This window comes from Pinus tabuliformis, chromosome J (genome assembly GCF_031772625.1).
Source record: "Pinus tabuliformis cultivar Carrire ecotype Pingquan chromosome J, CPIR1, whole genome shotgun sequence".
In the NCBI taxonomy this organism is placed as follows: domain Eukaryota; kingdom Viridiplantae; phylum Streptophyta; class Pinopsida; order Pinales; family Pinaceae; genus Pinus; species Pinus tabuliformis.
Window position 1 is genome coordinate 3,735,863 of NC_142295.1, and position 22,815 is coordinate 3,758,677.

Consider the following 22,815-nt stretch of genomic DNA (forward strand, 5'->3'; position numbering starts at 1 on the left):
CAAGAGGGCTCTGCGTTGCCTCTCTATGGCAATCACTGCCTCTCTGCAATGTACTCACCGGAACTGGAAAAGCTTCCTCCGACCTCACTATCTCTGCCCCTCTCTCACTGCTTCGACCTCACTGAATCACTTCCGGCAACACACAACTGCTACTCTAGAAATCGATTTCTCAGCAAAATCGAACTCTGCAAGTGTATTCTCCAAGCCCCATTGACTTTCTTCTTATAACCCTCTGCTGAGACTTCAACGACCACGATTAAATCTTAATCGATGGCTATGACCAAATAGAAATCGATCCATGTACTTTTCTAGAACATTCTGACCATGACTTAATTAATTCTGATTAAATAGTCATATTCCCTAAGTTTAAACTTAGGAAATATTTAAAAACCGACTAATAATCTAATTAAGTCGTCTCTAGGTGGAATTTCTAGAAACGATTTCTAGGTTTTGAAGATCTCATGTATTCTAGCCTCTCAACAAAATTTTGTGGCTAGAACACATCCGATGCTACAAAAACTAACACTCTCTCTTAGCGAGGAATGTGTTCTAGTGTTGCAACCCACTGAAACAACACCCTGTCTCTGCATCATCTCCTGTCACACTGCTGTTGCCCACCAACCACTGCGGAACTCTGATATGTTCTGCAGATGTGCTGTTGCTGACTAAACTGCTGCCAACACTGCATCTGCACTGCAATTCCCTCTCCATTTGCTGTTGCTACAACTGCAACATCTATAACTAAAAAACATCCAAAATACTGAATCAACTATGATCAACATGATACATCTGTCACCCGAGTCTTTGACTGCTGCTAGTATCTGCACTATCACTGAGGCATCTCCGTTGCTATTGACTCTGCATTGTGCCAACTGCACTGTTGCCAACTCTGCACTGCGCTCCCCAGCATTTGACATGCAACTAGACTATGCATCTATCACTCTGGCATTTGACTGCATCTACTGGCATTGGTCCATCCTGCCCATCTATAGTACTCTGGGGCTACAAAACCAGATCACCACATTTGACACTTGGGGGTATGTAAGCAAACATGGCAAAGTCTTCCTCCAGCCTGGAGGAAAGCCTATCGATCTCTGTTGATGCTTCCTATTGGTCTTGCTTCTCCTCCTTGTCCTTCTTTCTGAGAGGACATTGGGCGCTATAGTGGCCAAGCTCACCACATCTGAAACACTTGACCTTCGATAGGCCCTCCTTCTTTCTCCTCTACTCCACCTGTTCCTGATTGGGACCCTTTGATGTGAGGATCACATTCTCCTCCTTCACCTGCGTTGATCCACTACTGCTGCCATTGATGGAGCTCTTCACTAAGTCTCGCCTCAACTCCTCCTGCTGCAAATTGGGCCACATCCTGTCCCACCTTGGCAAGGTTTCTCTGCCCAAAATGCTTTGGACGAATCCCTGCCACTCCTCGGAGACACTGTTGAGTGCAAATCATACTAGTTATGAGGTTTGAGGTGCTGCTCCAACAACTAACAAGTACAACTGATCCCGGATCTCCTGGATCCTGGTGAGGTAGGGGTCTATGTGTTCCCCCTTTTGCATCCTGGTGCATCAAAGCTTATCCTCCAAGTACATCTTCGTGCTGCTCGGAAGTGCCCTGGTATAGCGTGGAAAGTGTATCCCACATCTCCTTGGCCATTTCTTGACTCGCTATGTGTGATACAATGTGATCTCCAACACCGTCAAGAATCAACCCCCTTGCCGTTGCCAACTCCTTTCGACATTCCTTCAACTGATCTACATCTGTGGGGATAGCTGCCACTGCATCGATGAATGGCTTCAGGCCATAATACATATTCATCTAGAAAGAAGGACATCCTTGCTTTCCAAATGACATAGTTGGAAGCACCGTCCAACCTATCCTGATCTCGTAGCCCAATAGTGGCCATCTCAACAAAATAAGTCAAAATCCTCCTCTTCTCTTCTGCTCAGTTGCTGCTAGGCTCTATGCACTCCCTGTTGGGGTGAGTAAATCTACTCGCAACGACTGTTGATTTGCAAGAGAAAAATGAACTTTTGAAGCTAGAAGTCTCCTGAGGATTTCCCTTAGTGTGTGCTCTTTGTTCCTCCAAACGCTATTTTGCACTAGCAACTGCCGCAAACTACTACGTCCAGCTAGAGATCTGCTCTACAAGGAAAATATTAGTTGCTCCCTCTGCCTCTGGTAATCCTCGAACTAGAGAAATCCGATTTCTCTGTCGCTCTATCAGAGAAATTGATTTTTCCTTAAGAAATTGACCCTCCTGGCCAAGAAATTGCGTTGCCTCTGAGGGTTTCGAACTGCTTCTTACGTAGAGCTACGAAATTTCTCCTCCCTTATGCTACTAAGCTCTTCGGCTTACAATTTGCGCTCTGATACCATGTGAAAATTCGGCTAACCCCGAATCCTATTGCAACCAATGATATTATTTCTTCTATTTGTTAAATTAATTAAATAAATTATTTGCTGTGTGCTACGACAAATATCGAAACAAATACACTGCAGCCTTCATAAAACAAATACTGCGGAAGAAAGAAAAACTTTGGAAGAAATATATGCACACACACAATATGACACCGTTATTTTTTGACCAAGTCCCTGGAAAAACTCATCTCGGAAAACCGGTGCAACAACTGAGGGTTTTTACATTATGCAGTAGTGAAAATCTGAGTACAAACTGTGGATGCTTAAACTATCAATCCAAACAGAGAAATAACTGGCAATAATAACTAGTGAGAAAAATTTCTCACTCCACTGGCAATCCCACACTGACCTCAACTCGAATTGAGTTGCTCCTTTCTCCCTCTACATAGTCACTGCATCACACTACGTAGTTGCTGCATCCCACAAGCTTGAAACTGCGTCTCCTCTCACTGTCTTGTTAGCTATTGTCTGGGAAATTGATACTCTTTGCCTCCAGACCCTCTACCCAGCTTTTGGCTTGGAATCTCGACTTCTCCCCAACAAAACGAAAATCTCCCCAAGAGGGCTTTGCATCGCGTCTCTGTGGCAATCACTGCCTCTCTGCAATGTACTCACCGGAACTGGGAAAACTTCCTCCGACCTCCCTATCTTTGTCCCTCTCTCACTGCTTCGACCTTGCTGAATCACTTACAACAACACACAACTGCTACGCTGGAAATCAATTTCTCAGCAAAATCGAGCTCTGCAAGTGTATTCTCCAAGCCCCTTCGACCTTTTTCAGTGACCACGATTAAATCTTAATCGATGGCTAGGATTAACTAGAAATCGATCCATGTACGTTTCTAGAACATTCTCACCATGACTTAATTAATTATGATTAATTAGTCATATTCCCTAAGTTTAGACTTAGGAAATATTTAAAAAACGACTAATAATCTAATTAAGTTGTCTTAGGTGGAATTTCCAGAAATGATTTTTGGGTTTTGGAGATCTCTTGTATTTTAGCCTCTCCACAAAATTTCGTGGTAGAACACATCTGATGCTACTAAAACTAACAAGTGAGTGCTTGCTAGTTGAGGGTCTCAACAGTTTGGTCTAGTTGGTGGCCATGGGATTCGAGGACTGATCACTCTAGAGGAGTGAATTTTGATACGCTGATGACATTGCCATTGGTTTGGCCACTAGCGGATGCTGATAATAAATGATGATGATGGTAATAATGGATAACCTTTTTTTCATTAGAGAAATTTGTTCAATTTGAGAACATCTATGACGGTAATTATGAATACCTCCCTAGTTAAGAGGAAGTGTTGAATTTGTAACTATGGTCGGTCTTCATAATGTACTTTTGGTTACTTTATGTAATTGTATTTATCATTGTAAAGCATATTTATAAATGCTTGATTCAAAGAAAAAATTATCTTCAGTCAAAGTTCCAATGTGGCTTTTAAAAGATGTAAATTTGAATTTTTGAAATGTAATTTTTGGCTCCAAAATCTGACAAGCCGGCTTCCCTCCAAGTCAAGTAAATCCTGGGCAAGAGACATGTCTATTTACCCTAGACAGATTAATATATAAAGTCAGCTCGAGCTCCTCATTTGGCAGATTCACATTCTTCTCTCAAGACAATTTCTGGGCAAGCGAAGGAGGTCAAGAAGGGCGGAGAAGGACGACGAAAGAAGTCTGAGTTTCTCTCTCTCCTCTCTCATCAACTTGCACATGTGGATAGAAGTCTCTCTCTGTGATTCACATCTCTTTGGGGCAACAGATTCAGGAGGGCCGAAATTTTCTAGGTTACTAGGCAGCTTCATCAGGCTGAAATTTTGGGCTACTGGACAATTGCTGGGAGCCCGAAATTTCTTGATCAGGCAGGCATAGTGAAGTGTAGTATCAATTTGGGTGACTTGAATGAATTTTTGTCTTAACATGAATGAACCACCATGTAAAGGGAGGATTTGGCTAACAACTTGTTGGATAGTGCAACATCTTGGAGGAGGGTTGTTGGGTCTGTTGTTGCCCAAAGTGTACACCAAGGGCCACAACGCTCAGGGCAAGGGTTGTCACTCTAATCTTTGCCCACTCCGTTCTAGCTATCTCCTAGGCAAGCTAAGGGGGGTAGTCCCTAGGGGGTGAAAGATGGATGATGAAGGAAAACTTGTTGGGAGCCAACAAGTTCTAGGAGATGCACTGAGAATTATCTTATTAACTTGACTTAAATTAGATGCAAGCGAGGTTGATTGAGCAATGATTTTAGGATATTCAATTAGATTAGACAATTTGGATTAAAGTTGTGAGACCAGTGCCTTTAATCACAATGCCCAGAGGAATGAACTTGCAGGATGAAAGGTTTATCAAGTTACAAGATAACTAATGCTGCTTGATGAATGAGAGGTTAACACTTTAGAGTACTTAGATTTGTGATTTATTCTGAGTTATATCATTAAGTACTTAAGCCAAGACTCAGAAAATCACAAAGATAAATGCTCACTTTAACAAGATGACATATGAAATCTTCCAAAAATGTACAATTTATCTCTGATCCACAACAGGAATCTTAATGTAACATGCTGATGATAAATACTTGAAGTTCAGGAAAACTAATTACACAAGAGATGTTTAGATAGCCCAAATATTCAATTAGATCTAGATCAAAATGCAACTAGACTTCAACACATAAACCAAGGAACAATACTGCTTCAGAACATTAAATATCAACAATTAATTTACTTATGAAATGGTGCAATAATGTTCCTTTAGGCAGGTTAGCATATGTGAATGTAATCCAATTTCAAAACTCAGAAAATCTTAATGCTAATGACTATTAGAACTTGCTGAAGTAAATAGTGCAAACAGTCTTTTCAAAATGAGCTAACAGTACTTGAATTTCAGAGATAAGTGGACAACAGTTATGTTTTATAACAGCAGTAAGCTTTGAATGCCAAATTAATGAGAAATACTTTAAAAGAATTTCTGAGTTAACTATCTTCTCAGAGATGTCAAAATGAAGATGCCAAGCAATGTTTAGACTTTAGAAACTTACCTTAAATGCAAATTCAGATTATGAGAGACAGCAAGCACTTAGTCCCAAAGTTGCTTTCAGTTTTAATGATGAAAACAGTGAGAAGACAAATGGAACAGCAGTAGATTCAATTCACTTTTAGCGCTTTTACTTCAGAAAATGTATTTAGGACAGCAAAGAGTTTAACATGCCAAGTTAATGCCTGAACCAATGATGCAAAAATATGAAATCTGAACTGTACTATATGATTCAGTGTTAATGATCAGACTTTAGAGAGTGAATTTAAGTTGTATTGACTGTGTTAGATTATGCCTTTGCTTAATGAATAGGAAGCAAGGTTTAGGAAGAAGAACCTGAAGGCCCTGGGCCTTGAAGTGATTTACCCAATTCTTCCAGTCATGGGCAATCCCACTGTAAACTTGCTGATATGTCCGCTCGGAAAGTGTTTCTTACTCTGTTCAGATTTGACTGTTAAACCCCTTTCAAAGAATCTCCTTATTTCTAATGTGGGTACTGCCCACTTGGTTTAAGCCTCAAGGGAGCTGAAATAAGTCTAAAGAGTTTGCGCTGTGGCTTCAAGAGGCACTGAAGGGCTGACAGGGATAAGGGAGCAGCAGCTAAGATGCTTGAAGAGGCTAGCATGAGGCAGAGGTATGGAAGTGTTAAGGTTTAGGAGGGTTGTGTTGAGGGAGGAAGGCTGCTAATGTGAAGACCTAGACCATGGTGAGATGCTTTGCATGGACAACTTGGAGCTTGATGCGCTGTCATTGTTGATGGAACTTGGTGAGATGCCTTGCTTGGGCATGTAGTGGTCATGTGACATGATGAGGTACTTGGAGGTACACTGATGTTATGCACATGATGGAGTGACCAGCTTTGGTTAGCATGGATTTCTAGTTTGGACTCTGGAGGAATTGGAAGTCAAGGTTTGACATTTGGTGTGATGTTAGCTTGTTGTGGTTACCCTAGTTAGGATTGAAGAGCATTGTGGAATAGTCCTAGCTTGCTATAAGCTCGTGGACTGTACGTAACAGCTTATCACAAGCTGTTGGTATGTATGTGTACTTCATTCTTATGTTAATGTACATTGATGTCCAAAACTTCTGTACTTGCAATTTGATTTACAGCTTATTTCTGATGATGATTTTTTGCATAGTTAATATTGCTGGTTTATCGTGATGATCTGATATAACTGTGGGCAGATTGACTTGGGTGAATTGATGATTAAAGAAAAGCTAACAGGGCAGATTTGTAGCTGTTACAAATCTGCTGTAATAAGATTAAAATTAGATCTGGTTTGTACTTGGGGATGTGCCCGTAAGGGCTATGGATCATCCACCAAGTTATATATGATTTGGTGTTTGTTTCCTTGAGCTGCCTAGTTGTTGTACTTAATAAATCAGATTAAGCCCTAAGGTTGAAAGTTCGTTGGGAAAAGGATCTAAGAAATCCAAAGTAACATTGAAATTTGAGTTGCCAAAAGTGCTGAAAATTCCTAGGAGGCACCCAACTCAGTCGATTTCTAACTAGGGGTGGGTCAATATTGTTGAAAATTTAGGACATCAACCTATCATTTAGAGATAGAGAATATATAAAAATACATAAAAAATCAAGCTATATAAAATTGCACATATATTATAAAATTTTAATATAATTAAATTGAAAGATATATAAAGATAATATTTTAAAGAAAATGTTTTTTGATTTTTTAAATGGCTTTTGAAATATGAAATATATGGTGAATTTTATGAGTAACTTTAGGAATTGGAGATTCTTAAACAGCATGGATGTGATAAGGCACTCCAGTATTTATAATCTACTAGGAAGGATTTACCATGGAAAAGGTGACACAGTTTTATTCCCTTGTTTACAAGAGGGTTTTTGAATGGTGCTGTACAAGTGGCTTTTAGTAAGTAGTCACTTTTTTGTTACTTGTCATTCTTTATTTTTTCCCTTTTGACATATGTTTTTCCCAGATATATCATGGGATGTTATCCCAAATGGGTCATAAATTATAATACATATACGTTTGAGTTATGGATCTGTAATGGAGCTAATAAGATGGATCGAGGTGATACTTAGGGGAGGGATGGATGGATCCCATAATATGTATATTCTATTAAAATAATATAAGTTCTAACTAGTATTTATTAGTACTGGACACCAAACTACACAAAATGAAGCGTGAAGAAATAAAAGATATTTAAGAGTGGGTACAAATGCTTGCAGTGCTCTTGCCAATGGCGTTTCTTTTAAAGGACTGGATAACAAATTCTAGCTTTTCATCCCCTTCTTAATGCTTACATTATTCAGACCCCTATCTGCAGCTCTTGCAGCATAAGTGACTATTTATTCATACATCTCATAGTAGGTGGGCCACTTCGGGCTTCAATTATTACATGTATCAGATGTTGCTTTAGTAGGCCTGTAATACATCGTCAAAGGACCACAACTCCTTTTCTTATTGGCTAATAGCCTAATACAAAACAGTGGATGATGCAAAATGGTGTACTTGATAGGCTAAAAGTTAGTGAATGGATTCATAAAAGATATGATCCTTGAAATTGCCTCGGTTGTATCAGGCTGGAAGTTAACAATTCTTGTAGAGATGTCAATATTATGCCTTTAGGTTGATTCCAAAATTATTGGCAACACATGATCAGATAGATCTGCACCAGAGCCAAACTAAGTGATACTTTTGAGACCAACTTGGTCAGAAAATTCAACAAAAGGTTGAAATAATTTTCAGGTGGGAATGGTCAGAATTCCTAAGATCTTGAGAATTTTTTTTGAGCAATATGTTCGAGTGCAATTTGGCTGGAAGAGCAAGCTGTAAGAGGCTGTAAAAGATTGATTTGCAGAATGGCACTGTGAAAAGTACCACCTTAGTTGAAAGATAATACAATAAATGAAACAAACATTCTGGTCATTGTAGTGAGATTGCTGGTAGTGAGTATAAACTTTATTAGAGTTTATGGAGTTGAATTTATTTTGATTTACCAATGGCTATCGCTGGCTGATGGTGTGGCATGGATTCCCTACCTAGCAGCTTGTCTGTACACTCTGGCCAGTGATTCCTTCTGTATAAGTCATCCAGGCTAAAGACAATCTTCATCATGAAAGAAAAGTTTATGGTTTGAATTGTTTCCATGCTAAACTGATGAAACTCCAAGTGGTTACTCTAGCATCAGATTTGTGTTTGTGGGAAGATTGAGACGTTATTGTTGCAATTAATTAATGGGAAAGGTCTATTTTATTATCTTGAAGGAAGTCAGAAATTGAATAACAACTGCTTTCTTTATATGTTATAATATTAGTACATGATGATAATGCTTTTAAGGTTCTCTACCTGGAATAATTTTTATTGAACATTTGAATGTGGTTTCCACTTATACAAATCTGATGATATCTGTTTTGGTCTCTCCATAAAACTCTTGGTTGATGCAAAGGAACTATTTTTAAAACCTCCTGTGAAAACTTTAGTCTATCATATATTTTTTAGTGCAGGATGACTATGAGGACTTAAGTAGCTATTTTGAGCTCTAGTCTGACAAATTTGACTTCTAAGGACAGTCCTAAGTGTTGATTTCTGGTAGCATCGAATGTTCTCTAAGCCTCAAAATTTGTAGGGAGGCTAGGACACATGTACTCCAGGATACTTAGAAATCATTTTGGGAAATTCCACCTGGATAGTTTTATTAAAATAATTAATTATTTTTAATGGATGCCTAAGTCTAAACTTAGGAAATTAAAATAATTAAAGGGTATTAATTAAATTGGTGGTGAAACTTCTAGAAGAAGACGAGGATCAAGTCAAAATGATATGAGCCATTGATTAGAATCTAATCTGGGCTGTTGATTGATCAATGAGAGGATTCTAAAAAAAAGCTTGATGGGCATTTGGAAGACACATCGAGTGAGAGACCAGAGATCGATTTTCTCAAGAGAGCAGCGCAGTAGTTGCCGGAAAGGTCATTGAGGAAATTTCTTACAGTGAGGGGCAGAGATAGTTTTCTAGTTGGAAAGTTTCATGATCTGGGGATACATTGCAGAGGAGCAGAGAGAGATCTAGAAGCGGTAGCGTAGATCCATGCTGAGACAATGCAGAGCCTGAGAGGAGATTCGAAATTGGTTGGAGAGTTGAGTTCTAGAGCCATAAGCCGGGGTGTGAGACTAGAAGGGCAGAGAATCAAAGTTCCAAAGGCAAATCAACTAGCAAAAAGGGCGACGCAGAGCCTAGTAGTTGTGATGCTGGATTGCATAGGTTGATGCAAAGGCAGTGTGGGGCTTGCCATCCAGAGCCTGAATCAATATCTAATTTCCAGTGAAAGTGCGAGGTATTTCTCACTAATTCTCTGCCATTCAGATTCTCTGTATCGGATAGCCAGTAAGGCATCCAAAGATTGTATTCAGAAAATACTACATAATAATACAAACCCTCAGTTGCTGCACTAGTTTTTCCGCATTGGGTTTTTTCCGGGGACATTTGTCCAAAAACAACGGTGTCACTTGTGTGTGTGTGTGTGTTATTTCTTCTTGCTCAGTTCTTGTTTCCACATATTATTTATGTTGTGAAGGCTGCAGTTGTATTTATTTCGATGTTTACTGTGTAATACTGTAAATAACTTGTAAGAGAATTAGCAAGTAGGAGAAATAACATTAGATTGCTGTAGTAGGGATTTGGGTCACCAGATTTTCACATGGTATCAGAGCGCAGGTGAAGCAAGAGAGCAGATCGAAAGAGCCCAACGTTGAAGAGGAGGGAGATCGAAGTGCTGTGTAGGCAACAGATCAAATCCTGGAGGGATTGTGCAGTCCAAGCCAGGAGGGCAAGATTCTCGAGGAAAATCTCTCTCTGAGTGAGTTGACAGAGAGGTAAGATTTCCAGTTCGTGATTTGTCAGTGGTAGAGGGAGCAGTGCAACAACAGATTCAACTCTGAGCAGTTTTTAGGTGGGACGCAGTTTCTATAGTAGTTGCTGGGGTAAAAAAACGTTAGAAGAAGGAAGAAGACACTTTTTGAGGGAATTTCTTCCTCAGTGAATTCTGAGCCAAGGAATTCTATTTCTCAGTTGCTGAGCAGCAGTAGCGAGGAGCAGATCTACTAACTCCAGCAGGGAGTGCGTAGGCTAGCCTAGCAGCTGCGCAGAGGAGAGAGGGAGTAGTTCAACTTTTTGTTGGCAGAGATGGCAGCTAATGGGCCGAGAGATCAAGATCGGTTGGATGGAGCATCGAACTATGTGATCTGGAAGGCTAGGATCTACTACCTTTTAGATGAGCATGATCTTAAAGATTATGTCAATAGTGTGGTAGCTGAACTTGCCGATGCAGATCCGCTCAAGATGTACAAGGTTGAGATGGCGAAGGCCAAGCAGTTAATCCTCGACGGAGTGAGGGATCACGTTGTATGTCAAATTGTTGGCAAAGGGACGGCCAAAGAGATGTGGGATGCCTTGGCTACGTTGTATCAAGGATCTTTCGAGCAACGGAGGAGAAAATGAGATCTGCGAGGATGCAAAAGGGGGAACACATTGATCCGTTCCTATCGAAGCTTCAGGAAGTCCGAGATAAGTTGGAAACTATAGGATCATCTTCTCAACCTACAAAGATGATGAGGTTGGCCCTAAATTCAGTCTCAGAAGAATGGCAAGTATTTGTCTAGAGTATCCTGGGCAGAGAGAATTTGCCGAATTGGGAAGGGATGTGGGCTGCTCTTCAATAGGAAGAGATGAGGCGAGACTTAGTCAAGTGCAAATTTGATGGCAACAGCAGCAATGGGACAAAGGCCAAGGAGCAGGAGAATTCAACCCTTGCATCAAAGGGGCAGCAGGAGCAACAGAGGAAGAAGAAGGACGTCTCGAAGATCAAATGTTTTCGGTGTGGTGAATTTGGTCACTACGCTACATAGTGTCCTCTCAAGAAGAAGGACAAGGACGAGAAACATGATCCGCAGGCTACAACCGCAAAGATCGAGGAGGAGGAGTTTGCCATGATTGCCTAGATACCTCCAGGGGAGAGGTGGGGTGATCTAGTACTATAGTTCGAAAGAACTATAGATGGGCAGGATCCTTGAGGAGTCCACCTCTTGGATCAAGACCTTGCTACGGGAGCCCATAGTCAATTGTAGCAGGATGTACTAGTGTCAGGTGGTGCAGTCAGGTGCCAGAGTGATAGATGTAGTGGCTAGTAGCAGTTAGATACTGAGCAACATAGAGCTAGTGTTGGCAGCAGTGCAGTTGGCATAGAGTAGAGGCAACAACAATGTAGAGACTTCAGTGACAGCGCAAAGGCTAGCAACAGTCATAACTCGGACGACGGATGCATCATACTGAACACAGTTGGTTCAGTATTTTGGATGTTTTTCCGTTGCAGTTGTTACAAAAGGTAGCAACAACAGTTGGAGTAGAGTTGCAGTTGGCAGCAGCATGCAGAGTCAATAGCAGAATGGATGCAACATTTGCACAATAGTTGGTGGACAGTGACGTTAGACATCAACAACGTAGAGGGAGATATTACAAAGTTAGGGTGATGCTTCATGTGGTTGCATTACTAGAACACATTCCTCGCTAAGAGGGAGTGTTGATTTTTGGTAGCATCGAATGTGCTCTAAGCCTAAAAAATTTGTAGGGAGGCTAGGACACATTTATTCCAGAATACCCAGAAACCATTTTGGGAAATTCCACCCGGAGACAGATTTATTAAAATACTTAATTATTTTTAATGGATGCCTAAGTCTAAACTTAGGAAATTAAAATAATTAAAGGGTATTAATTAAACTGGGGGTGAAACTTCTAGAAGAAGACGAGGATCAAGTCAAAATGATCTGAGCCATTGATTAGAATCTAATTCTGGTTGTTGATTGATCAACGAGAGGATTTTAAAAAGAGGCTTGATGGGCATTTGGAAGACACATCGAGTGAGAGATCAAAGATCGATTTTCTCAAGAGAGCAGTGCAGTGGTTGCTGGAGAGGTCATCGAGAAGGTTTCTTGTAGTGAGGGGCAGAGATAGTTTTCCAGTTGGAAAGTTTCTTGATCCAGGGATACATTGCAGAGGAGGCAGAGAGAGATCCAGAAGAGGCAACGCAGAGCCACGTTGGGCAACGTAGAGCCACACTGAGGCAGTGCAAAGCTTGAGAGGGGATTCGAAATTTGCTAGAGAGTCGAGTTCTATAGCCAAATCGACCAGCAAGAAGGGTGACATAGAGCCTAGTAGCTGTGACACTGGACTGCGTAGGCTAACGCAAAGGCAATGTAGAGGCAGTGTGGGGCTTGCCATTTAGAGCCTGAATCAGTGTCGAATTTCCAGTGATAGTGTGAGGTATTTCTCACTAATTCTCTCCCAGTCATATTCTCTATATTGGATAGCCAGTAAGACATCCAAAGATTGTATTTAGAAACAACTGCATAATAATACAAACCCTCAGCTGCTGCACCGGTTTTCCTGCATTGGGTTTTTTTGGGGACATTTGTCCAAAAACAATGGTGTCACTTGTGTGTGTGTTATTTCTTCTTGCTCAGTTCTTGTTTCCGCATATTATTTATGTTGTGAAGGCTGCAGTTGTATTTATTTCGATGTTTATTGTGTAATACTGTAAATAACTTGTAAGAGAATTAGCAAGTAGGAGAAATAACATCAGATTGCTGCAGTGGGGATTTGGGTCACCAGATTTTCACACTAAGCAGATTTCTGCCTGTCATGCTTTTAGTGTATTTCTAACCCTGTGTTATGATATGGCATTGGTTATTAGTAACTCAGTTTGAACAAAGTATAATTGGGGTGCTGCTGAAAGGATTTGGTGTTGGATTTTGTCCTTGTTTGTTGGACAAGGGGGAAAAGGTGTTTTTCAACTTCATTAAATTTGATATATTGCATGTATTCCAAATTTCTACCCTTTCAGTTTTAAGTTTCAATATTTTGATGATTTCAGACTTTTGTTTTCATGGGAAAATTTACTGAAACATTTTGATCACTATATCGATGCCGCTGAAGGTAATTCAGCAGGTTAACACATGTATAATATAAAATGAGTTCCCTGATTCAGTGTTTCAAGGCCATCCTTCCTATAAGCACAGCATTTCAAATTTCAGCTATTCCACGAGCCCAGTAGACCTTTACCATGAAAATGTTGTGGTATTCTTAACCTTGACTTTAGGATGGAAGATTAGTTGATCTCTCAAACAAGTATATCTGACAAATGCTTTTTCTTTTCCATCCTTCTACTACTGCTTGGCATTGCAATTTGACAAGAGAAAATCTCAATGGGTAGAAGATAAGATTGACAACACTCAAACAACAATAATGACTCAATATTTTGTTCGAAACAAAATAAATTAATAATCTGTTTGAGTCTGCCTTTCTACTCATCTATGCTTGTTTGCTTTTGGTCTCAATGTTCTTGATAATCCTTGTAATTGAGATCACTGCTATTCTGAGTATCTGAATTCCTGTTGTCTTTGTTTAGGTTATTCTTCATAGCTGATAGCCTGATACTGTTTAATATAAAAAAAGTTCCATTTATAAGTCTTCTCTTTGAAAATTGGATTTCTTTAGTTTCAGGCATTGATGGAAGTGCTCCAGACGAGCAGCAACCTCAGGCTGATCCTGTGCAACAGGAGGCTCCACCACCTGGCATGATACCGCCACCTGCCATGACTTTGCTACCTCCTGAATTTGTGATGCCACACACTCAACTGGAACTAGGACAAACAATGGTGTGGTTCCAACTTACTTCTCATCATGGGAAATATATATTTAATGCCATATTGCTAAGTTCAGATGAAGTAACCTGTTACTAGTATGTCAAATAACCACTTTGAAATATCTATTGCCAAAAGAAAACTGTATATACTTAGAATAGGAGAATATGGAGACTGCTGTAGGTGAGGTTTTATTTCCTTTCCCTTTTTAGATATGAGGATAGATGCAAACTGGAACGAAATTGATTATTCTGTCATCCAGTTATTTAGTTTTTGAGTCCCGAGGAGAGTAAATTTCTTTGAATGGTGGTTATGTTTTGTGCCAGGTGAGAGCTGCATATCCTTATCCAGATCCCTACTTTGGAGGCATTGTTGCAGCATATGGTCCACAAGCTGTGGTAATCTTTATATGCCTAATTTGTTTTGTGATGGTAGGGAGTGAAAAAAGTGAGGCTTTGGATTGAATTTTTTCTTGCTGCTTTTAATTGAATTTCTGTGCAAGAAAAATGTAGTATTTGACTATAATATGGAAGTGGTTTTATCCTTGTGCCAGTGCCGCTTCAACGTATGTATGGAGTAATTGAGTAGCTATTTATAATCTAATTTTTTTGGTGACAACATGAATAGTAGACATTTTGCAGATTCATCCCCATATGTTAGGGGTTCCCCATGCTGGTGTTCCATTGCCATCAGATGCAATTGAGGAGCCTGTATATGTCAATGCAAAGCAATATAATGGAATTTTGCGACGTCGACAATCTCGAGCAAAGGCAGAGTCCGAGAACAAACTGATAAAGAACAGAAAGGTAAACACTTATGGCTATTCTTACTAATGATTACCTTTCCTCCCTGCAACATTAAAACAGCTCTGTGAAATTATATCTTGATATTTTTATTTCATAGAAATTTTGCAGAGAGATTTTGGATTTATTGATGGTTGAGATGCTTTGGTATGGTCTTGTTTGGTTTCATATTAAATAGAATTTAGTCACATTGTGAACTCTTACTATAACAGTTATGGACTTTTCACGTTCATATGATTATCTTTCTGTCAGGCTACTCTCAAATGGGATGTCAGTGCAGTGTGATCATGTGCTTGTTTTGTGCTAGTAATTAAATGTTCTGGCTTCGTAGGTTGCGACTGTGACTATTTATCATGTAAAAGTGAAAAATTGTTTCATCACGATGTCTTGTTATAGGGGAAGAGCTAGAGTTTTTGTTTTCAGTTATATTAAATCATTATTTTAGCACGATATCAGGAAGGGTTTCTAGACAAATTACTTGGCACGAAAGTGCTTATTGCCATGCTCAAGGGATTGAAATTCTATTTATCTAGGTTGCGAAAAGATGCCATTGATTTTTTTTTACGAATACGCAAGAACATAATCAATCTTCTCTGCATACAGGAACCTGTCCTCATAACTAGGAGGTCTGTGCTAATGCATAGGACACCATATTTTTAATCATTTGTCATGCTTTGGGGGCAGGAAGAGGGTTGTAGTTGGTCTGCTTAGTATAGAATACTAGAATCAGACAAACAAGAGATATGCACTCATAATTGGGTCTTTAGGGCATTGTAGTAGCCATTCTCAAGCTTTGGAAACTGCCTTATGGAGATTCAAAGGTTCAATATTGTGATTAACAGTGTTATTGGAACCAGATTGGAACCGTTGGAATTGGCCAGTTTGATTAATTTGGAGGCGAAATTGGTCCGAATCTATGCTCTGGACCATTTTAGCTAGTTCGTTACTAAACTAGCCTTTTTTTCACCAAATTGGCTGGTTTTGTACTAATCCAATTGTGTCTGTTCAATGCTATATGGTGCGGCTAGGGACAACCAAAACCTATTTAAAAAGAAAAGGTTAATTGCAAGTATAATATCTAATCCTAGGGTCCTACTAATGCTATTTAAAGAGACCGCACTGCCTCCATTTCACTCACTCTAGTAATTAATTGTAATATTAAATTCTTAAAGTAAAAGTGACATTCTCCTTTACCTTTTATTTTCATCCTGTTACCACTTAGATTGTACGTTAGAATGGTGAAAGCTCCAACTCACACTATATAGTCCAAGTGGAACCTCAATAGGTTGCCCATTGTCACCTTAGTGACCTACCTTTGTCACTTTAGGCAGGCTCTCCTTCGACTTTGAGGTGGGCTCGCAAAAAAATGACAAGGGCATAAGAAATAAGGAGCAATGTGATATCACAATAAACCCTAGCGATCAAGTTTGGTTTAAGAGGAAAAAGGAAATATTGGTTATGGAAGTATGAAAAGATCAATGCCAATATTCAAGAGCAATGGAGTCAAGGGAATATTAATGACGAGAGGATATCAAGAAGAATGATCCTCCTTAGGTCGGTTATCTGGAATAATGGATTGGGGGGGGGGGGGGGATGGGGGAAGAGACGAGCATGTGTAGTGTCTCGGCCAAGCAAGGTAAATTGCAATGTTCCACCAAGGTTCCGGGACGAGGGGGCGAGGGAGCGAGGGGGTGCGGGAGCGGCCTATGCAAAAGCTCCCTACCATTTTTTAGGAAACGTGGGGGAGCATCAGGGTCTTAAAAATTTATAAATATAAAATATAATTTATTAATTGAGTCCACTATGACAATTTGGTTTGAATTGAAAAGCTGCAAAGCATGATCATTGATATGAATTCCTGGAACAAGAAAGCAATGAATTTGAAAATTTACACAATCCTTCTTAGAAGAAAACTTAAACAAAGAGAGAACTGTCCTTCTTAGAAGAAAACTTAAACATAGAGAGAACTCAGAACTATAGTGGATTATGTATAATGATTTTGAGAAACTGGACTTCTAAGTTCTTGACATATTAGTTAGGCAGGCCGTAGATTTTCAACTGATAATATTAATATATGACTAGCCTATTTGGCAATGCTTCCATAGGACTAGCCCATAGGTCTGATATACCTTCACAATTCTGTTTTAGATACTGCTAACCTAGAGAAAAAGTCTAAAAGAAATCATTTTTGGAACTTGGACTAAACGGAACCTGGATGCTTTTTCCACAGGTAAAGACCATAGGCCTAATATAGTAATAGGCTGACTGTCTATTGTTTATTCAGTTCCCAGGTAACCATTGCGACAACCATAACCTTGTGCCATAGATTTTTCCATCGGCAATCTCATGCAAAAAATGATAGACACGTAAGTGGAAGTTACTTTCTTCTTTTCATGTTGTTAGACTGCTTAGTTAGTTTCCATTTTACAGATCCTGCTGGTTTCTTTCTTTGAGCGAATGTATATTTTGAACCCTTTAAGTTCTCATGGGATCAAAATTAGATGTCAGGGCAAAATTTTGAGAAATCATATAGGAAAGTAGTTGGGTGGCTGGTGGAATATTAACTATCTGTATTTTAATCAGGTCTTATTATATCAACAATATTATATTTCAGTCAGGTCTCATCAACACAACGCATGGTAGTCAAGGAGGCAGTTTTTTAAGTTTTTACAAGTCGGATTTTCACCCATACTTGTGGTTAATTGGTTCCTGGAAACAAAATAGTCAGATCCACTTTTCAAAACATGTGACAGTAGGCTCTTTTCCTAAACCTACTATCACCATGAACGGGGAGAGCCCATATTGAACCGATTCAAGGTCTTGGTTTTCCTAGCGTGCACTTTCAACAAATTGTATTAATTCACTGACTTTTTTTTTAGGTAATTTACCTTTTGTATTCCTAATACAATCAATAATGATATAGGCACTGTTTATTAAAATCCGAACAGTGAAATCCAACACTGTGAGTGGAGCGCTCAGTGAACTTGCAAAGGCTGTGAGTGTGTTGTTCATGGTTCAGGGTGCCGTTTTTATAACATGAAACAACGATTTTCCAAAACCCTAAACGTTAATTAACTCTTAATTAAAGATTGCGTTCAACGTTTAGTTAATTAAAATGGTTTTTAATGCATTAAAGGTGTGCCATGTCCCCCCTCATCCCCCCACATCCCCTCTCGCCCCCCCCACGTCCCTTCTCGTTCCCCCATGCCCCCCCACGTCCCCCTTTTTGGAAACGCCCCCTCAGGGAAGGGAAACGTTTCCCTGGCACGTCCCCCTGACTTTCCTCCATTTTGGGAGCATGGGGAAATGTCCCCAAGTCCCCGGAGCGCGGGGGAGCAAGAAACTAGACCCCTAGCGGGAGGGGGGGGGGCGAGTCTCCGTGGAACACTGGTAAATTGCAAAGTCAAAGGCCCACTATAGAAGATTCCTCAATTGGGTTTCCTTTAGCCCAATACTAGAATACTTGAATCAGACAAACACGAGATATGCACTCATAATTGGGTCTGTAGGGCATTGTAGTAGCCATTCTCAAGCTTTGGAAACTGCCTTATGGAGATTCGAAGCTTCGATATTGGGATTAGCAGTGTTATTGGAACCATTGGAATTGGCCAGTTTGATTAATTTGGAGGCAAAATTGTTTTGAATCTATGCTTTGGACCATTTTAGCTAGTTCATTACTAAACTAGCCTCTTTTTCACCAAATTGGCTTGTTTTGTACCAATCCAATTGTGCTTGTGCAATGCCATATGGTGTGGCTAGGGACACCAAAACCTATTTAAAAAGAAAAGGTTAATTGCAAGTATAATATTTAATCCTAGGGCCCTACTAATGCTATTTAAAGAGACCATACCACCTCCATTTCACTCACACTATGTAATATCAAATTCTTAAGCAATAAGGAGCAATGTGATATCACAATAAGCAACAAGGAGCAATGTGATATCACAATAAACCCTAGTGATCAAGTTTGGTTTAAGAGGAAAAATGAAATATTGGTGATGGAAGGATGAGAAGATCAATTCCAATATTCAAGAGCAATGGAGTCAAGGGAATATTAATGACGAGAGGATATAAAAAAGAATGACACTCCTTAGGTCGACTATTTGGAATAACGGATTGGGGGGAGGGGGAGACGAGGATGTGTAGTCTCTCGGCTGTTGATTTGGGGTAGCATCGGATGTGCTCTAGCCATGAATTTTGGTGGAGAGGTTGGGGCACATGAGATCTCCAATACCCAGAAAGGGTTTGGCAGATTCTAAATAGATCAGGAGATATTAAAATAATTAATATTTTTAATAGAGTCCCTAAGTCTAAACTTAGGGAAAATAAAATATTAATGTGTATTAATATGAACTTGTGTTAGAGTGGTCCAAAAGACATGGATCAAGCCAGATCTAATCTTAGTCGTTGATAAGGGACTTAATCTCGGCGGTTGAGATGTCAACAGGGAAAGTATAAGAGGAGGCTTGAGAGTCACTTGGAGAACACACCAGAGTGATCAATCATTCTATTCTCTAGAGCGGGGTTTGCTAAGAGAGATAGAATTAGTGATCGGGAGAGCAGCTGAGGGGCATGTTGACCACTGGAGTGGCACCTGATGAAGACTCCATGCCCAAGGATGATCCAAAGGACACTTGTACCATAAAATACCATCAACAACGGAGTTTTTTAACTCTACTTCTATCTTCTCATCATCTTTCTTGTACCCAGATTCCACACCCTACGGGGAATTGTAATAAGTGATACTAGTAATGATGAGTTTTGTGTCTGTAACAGGCCTAGGATGTTGGGATTCGATCAGCAAATGAGTACACCTTGGAGTGTTTTTTTTATCTGGTTAATTATCTCTTTTTTCAGAGGTGGATAATTTTCTAAGTTTTTCACTCACATTTTACCCAGTGTTTTTAAAACTGGAACCGGTGACCGGACCGGTCCACCTAATGAACCGGTTTACCGACCGGAACCGGTCTAACCGGGACTGGTTTGGTCTAAACGAACCGGTTTTAAAAAAATACATTAAATAATTAATTTTTAATGAAACAAAACTATTTTTAAGATGTAAAACCATGATTCCAAGCCAATAGAGACAAAATATGCAAAGTTTGCTCATTTATATACCATGCAAAGGTGATTATATCAAAATGGCACCGAGTGCAATACATATCATCGACAAGTCCATCACCAACAAGAAACAGTTCTGTCTCCAGCTATGGAAGATCAACAGACAAAATCACAAAGTAATCCAGCAAATATTACAACAACAAAAGTTGTTGGGATACTTCGACCAAAGAAAATGAACAGATAGCATACCTGGCAGAACAAATAAATAAACAGCAAAAAGAAACCAGTAGAGCTCTAGCTAGTGATGTGACTACAGAGGGAACTGTTCTACAAATTGATGCAGCAACAGAGGATAAAGGTATGGGATATGAAAACAGTAACAAGAGAAATGTGGAAAAAACAGAAAGCACAGTTGATGATAAGCAACAGTTGACCTTGTCTCCTGCTTTGGAAGAGCAACATAAAAAAATGCAATCAGCTCCATTTATCAATGAAGTAAAAGATGGAGAGATGCTTCATACAAGGAACAATGCCTGGGAAGCAGACCCAACAATTACTTCAGGTGAACTGCACAAAGTCCTGGATCCAATAGCAACTGATGCAACAAAAGAGGTAGATGTTACAGCATTAAATACAGCAGCACAGGGGCAATGCATGGATATTCAAAGTATTAAGATCAGGAAAGCAGAAGAGACAGCAAGTATATATGATGAAAAAAAGCAGGACCCTCTAGAAGACAAGGGTAAAGACCCATATCCAGCACCACCTGCCAGTGCAGTAACATCAAACGCTAATATTCCAATGATGAATAGAACAAATGCCACACTCCAAACAGGAGAACATCACAAACTATCATGTACAACTACAACAATAAAAAAAGACATTCAGGCTGACAATGTTGCAGCAGAGGCTGTACTAGATGTGGAAATTGAATGCAAGGATATTAAAGTTGACCAGAATAATAAAAATATAGATGTTGATGAGCAACTAAATGTGTCATCTCCATCATTGAAAGAGAAATATGAGGAATCCGACATAGCTCAACCTACTATTTTAGCACTAGCAGTCATTAAGACTTTTAATGCAAATGATGATACAGTGGAATTAAAACAAATAAGACTACAGGAAGAACTTCATAAAGAATTCAATAGGACTTCTGTCATTGATGCAACATCGGAGGCTACTAATGAAGAAAGAGGGGATGCAAAAGTTGTTGAACTTGAAAGCAGTGGTGTTCAAGAGCTAAAAGAGCCAGAGAGCAGAAGCATTGATGGGATGCTTCCAACAGTTAGCATGCAGACAACAGAGCTGACAATAACAACAGATGAAAAGAACAAAGAATCCAGTAGTTCTCCAGATGCGAATGTGGAAACAGAGGAAGATCCTTTACTCATTAATATAGCAAGAGAGACTAAAGGCTCAGAACATGGAAGGAATAATGGGGAAAATGCAGAAAGGACACAAAGCACAAGTGCTGAGCAACAATCAAACTTGTCTCCGGCTTTAGAAGAGCAACATGAAGAGTCACAGAGTCTGTGCCTAAAACCGGTCGGTTTAGGACAAAACCGGCCGGTTTTGTCCTAAACTGGCCGGTTTTTACCGGTTAGGTCAAAAAATCGGGCAAGTGATGGGTTAAACCGGGTTTTTAGGCCGGTTCCGACCGGCCAGCTAGCTAACCGGCCGGTTTGACCGGTTACCGGTTTTTCAAAACGGTTTTTAAAACTATGATTTTACCCCAAAGTCGGGGTGATGGTTTGAAGGTTGAACCCTTGACACATCTTAGTGTCTAGAATCGATGTATATTACCATACTAGATCACACAAAAAATTTCGTGGAATTTGGTTAGGTCTAGGTAGTCATTTTTAAAATTTTTAGATTTCCTGCAGGACAAAAATTGCAAATAAAATTGTATTTAAATTGTAATAAGTGTAATATAGAGAAGTTGTATGGCGTACGAGTAATCAAATTTACACCTATCACCCTCAACTTTCTACTATGACACACTTTGAGGGGTTAATTATGTGTTTTGGACCCTCAAACCCCATTTTTCCTAAGTTTAGTGGGAAATCTGGCAATTAATTAAGCCAAAAATTAAATAAATGGAAAAAAATAAATATCCATACATGCCAAATGTTGTGGAAATGAAATGGAAAATTATGGGGGAGTTAAATTGAAGTCCCAAGGTGATGTGGACTCCTAAAATCAAGGAAATAACATGTGTTCAAATAAAATCGAATTTCTGGCATTAAATAAAAAAGCTGCTTGGAAATTCGAATTTGTGAAGTTAATGCACATTTGGGAGGATTTGGGAGAATATTTGTGTGGTTTTTCTGTGGGAAATTGTCCCTACATGGGTTACCACCCATATACACTTGCCATTCCATCATAAAATTTGAATTTGGCACATAAGGGAAGAAGAAAATGATGTCCACTTGCCAGAATTCGGTTTTTACACTTGGCATTGGAGCTCCATTCAACAAATTCGAATTTCTCTTTGGGATTGTCACCTCATGCCACTTGTTTAGTCACTTCTACATTGGGATTGGCTCCAATGCCATTTGTCATTGTTATTCTTCATTGGAATTTGCTCCCAACTCTCTATATAATAGAGCCATGGGCTCTCACATTGTAATAAGATTGTTACTAGCTATTGTGTTTGCGGAAGCGTTGCTGCCTTGTACGCTTTCAGAAATATCAATAAAGACTTTGGGGTTTCATTCATGAGGTGTTCCTCCTTTTCGAGTGTGATGAATTGTTGAGCATTGGTATAATTCCTTTTACTCATGCTTTGATCTAATTTGCTTCCATAT

General features: G+C 39.5%; 1 protein-coding gene across 9 annotated transcripts in view; it reads left to right on the forward strand.

Moving 5' to 3' along the window:
- Positions 1-22,815, forward strand: part of LOC149225130 (nuclear transcription factor Y subunit A-7-like) — a 167,706-nt gene that overhangs the window by 103,440 nt on the left and 41,451 nt on the right. For 7 of the 9 annotated variants that reach the window (XR_016247636.1, XM_089376936.1, XM_089376939.1 and 4 more), the window contains 3 exons: positions 13,996-14,156; positions 14,468-14,539; positions 14,783-14,947. Coding sequence is in view for 8 of the 9 variants with exons in the window: in XM_089376933.1 (XP_089233059.1) it covers positions 13,996-14,156; positions 14,468-14,539; positions 14,783-14,947 (398 nt within the window). In the remaining variant the exon portion in view is untranslated. The remainder of the gene's footprint in view (positions 1-13,995; positions 14,157-14,467; positions 14,540-14,782; positions 14,948-22,815) is intronic. The other 2 variants (XM_089376934.1, XM_089376938.1) reach the window with 1 other exon arrangement.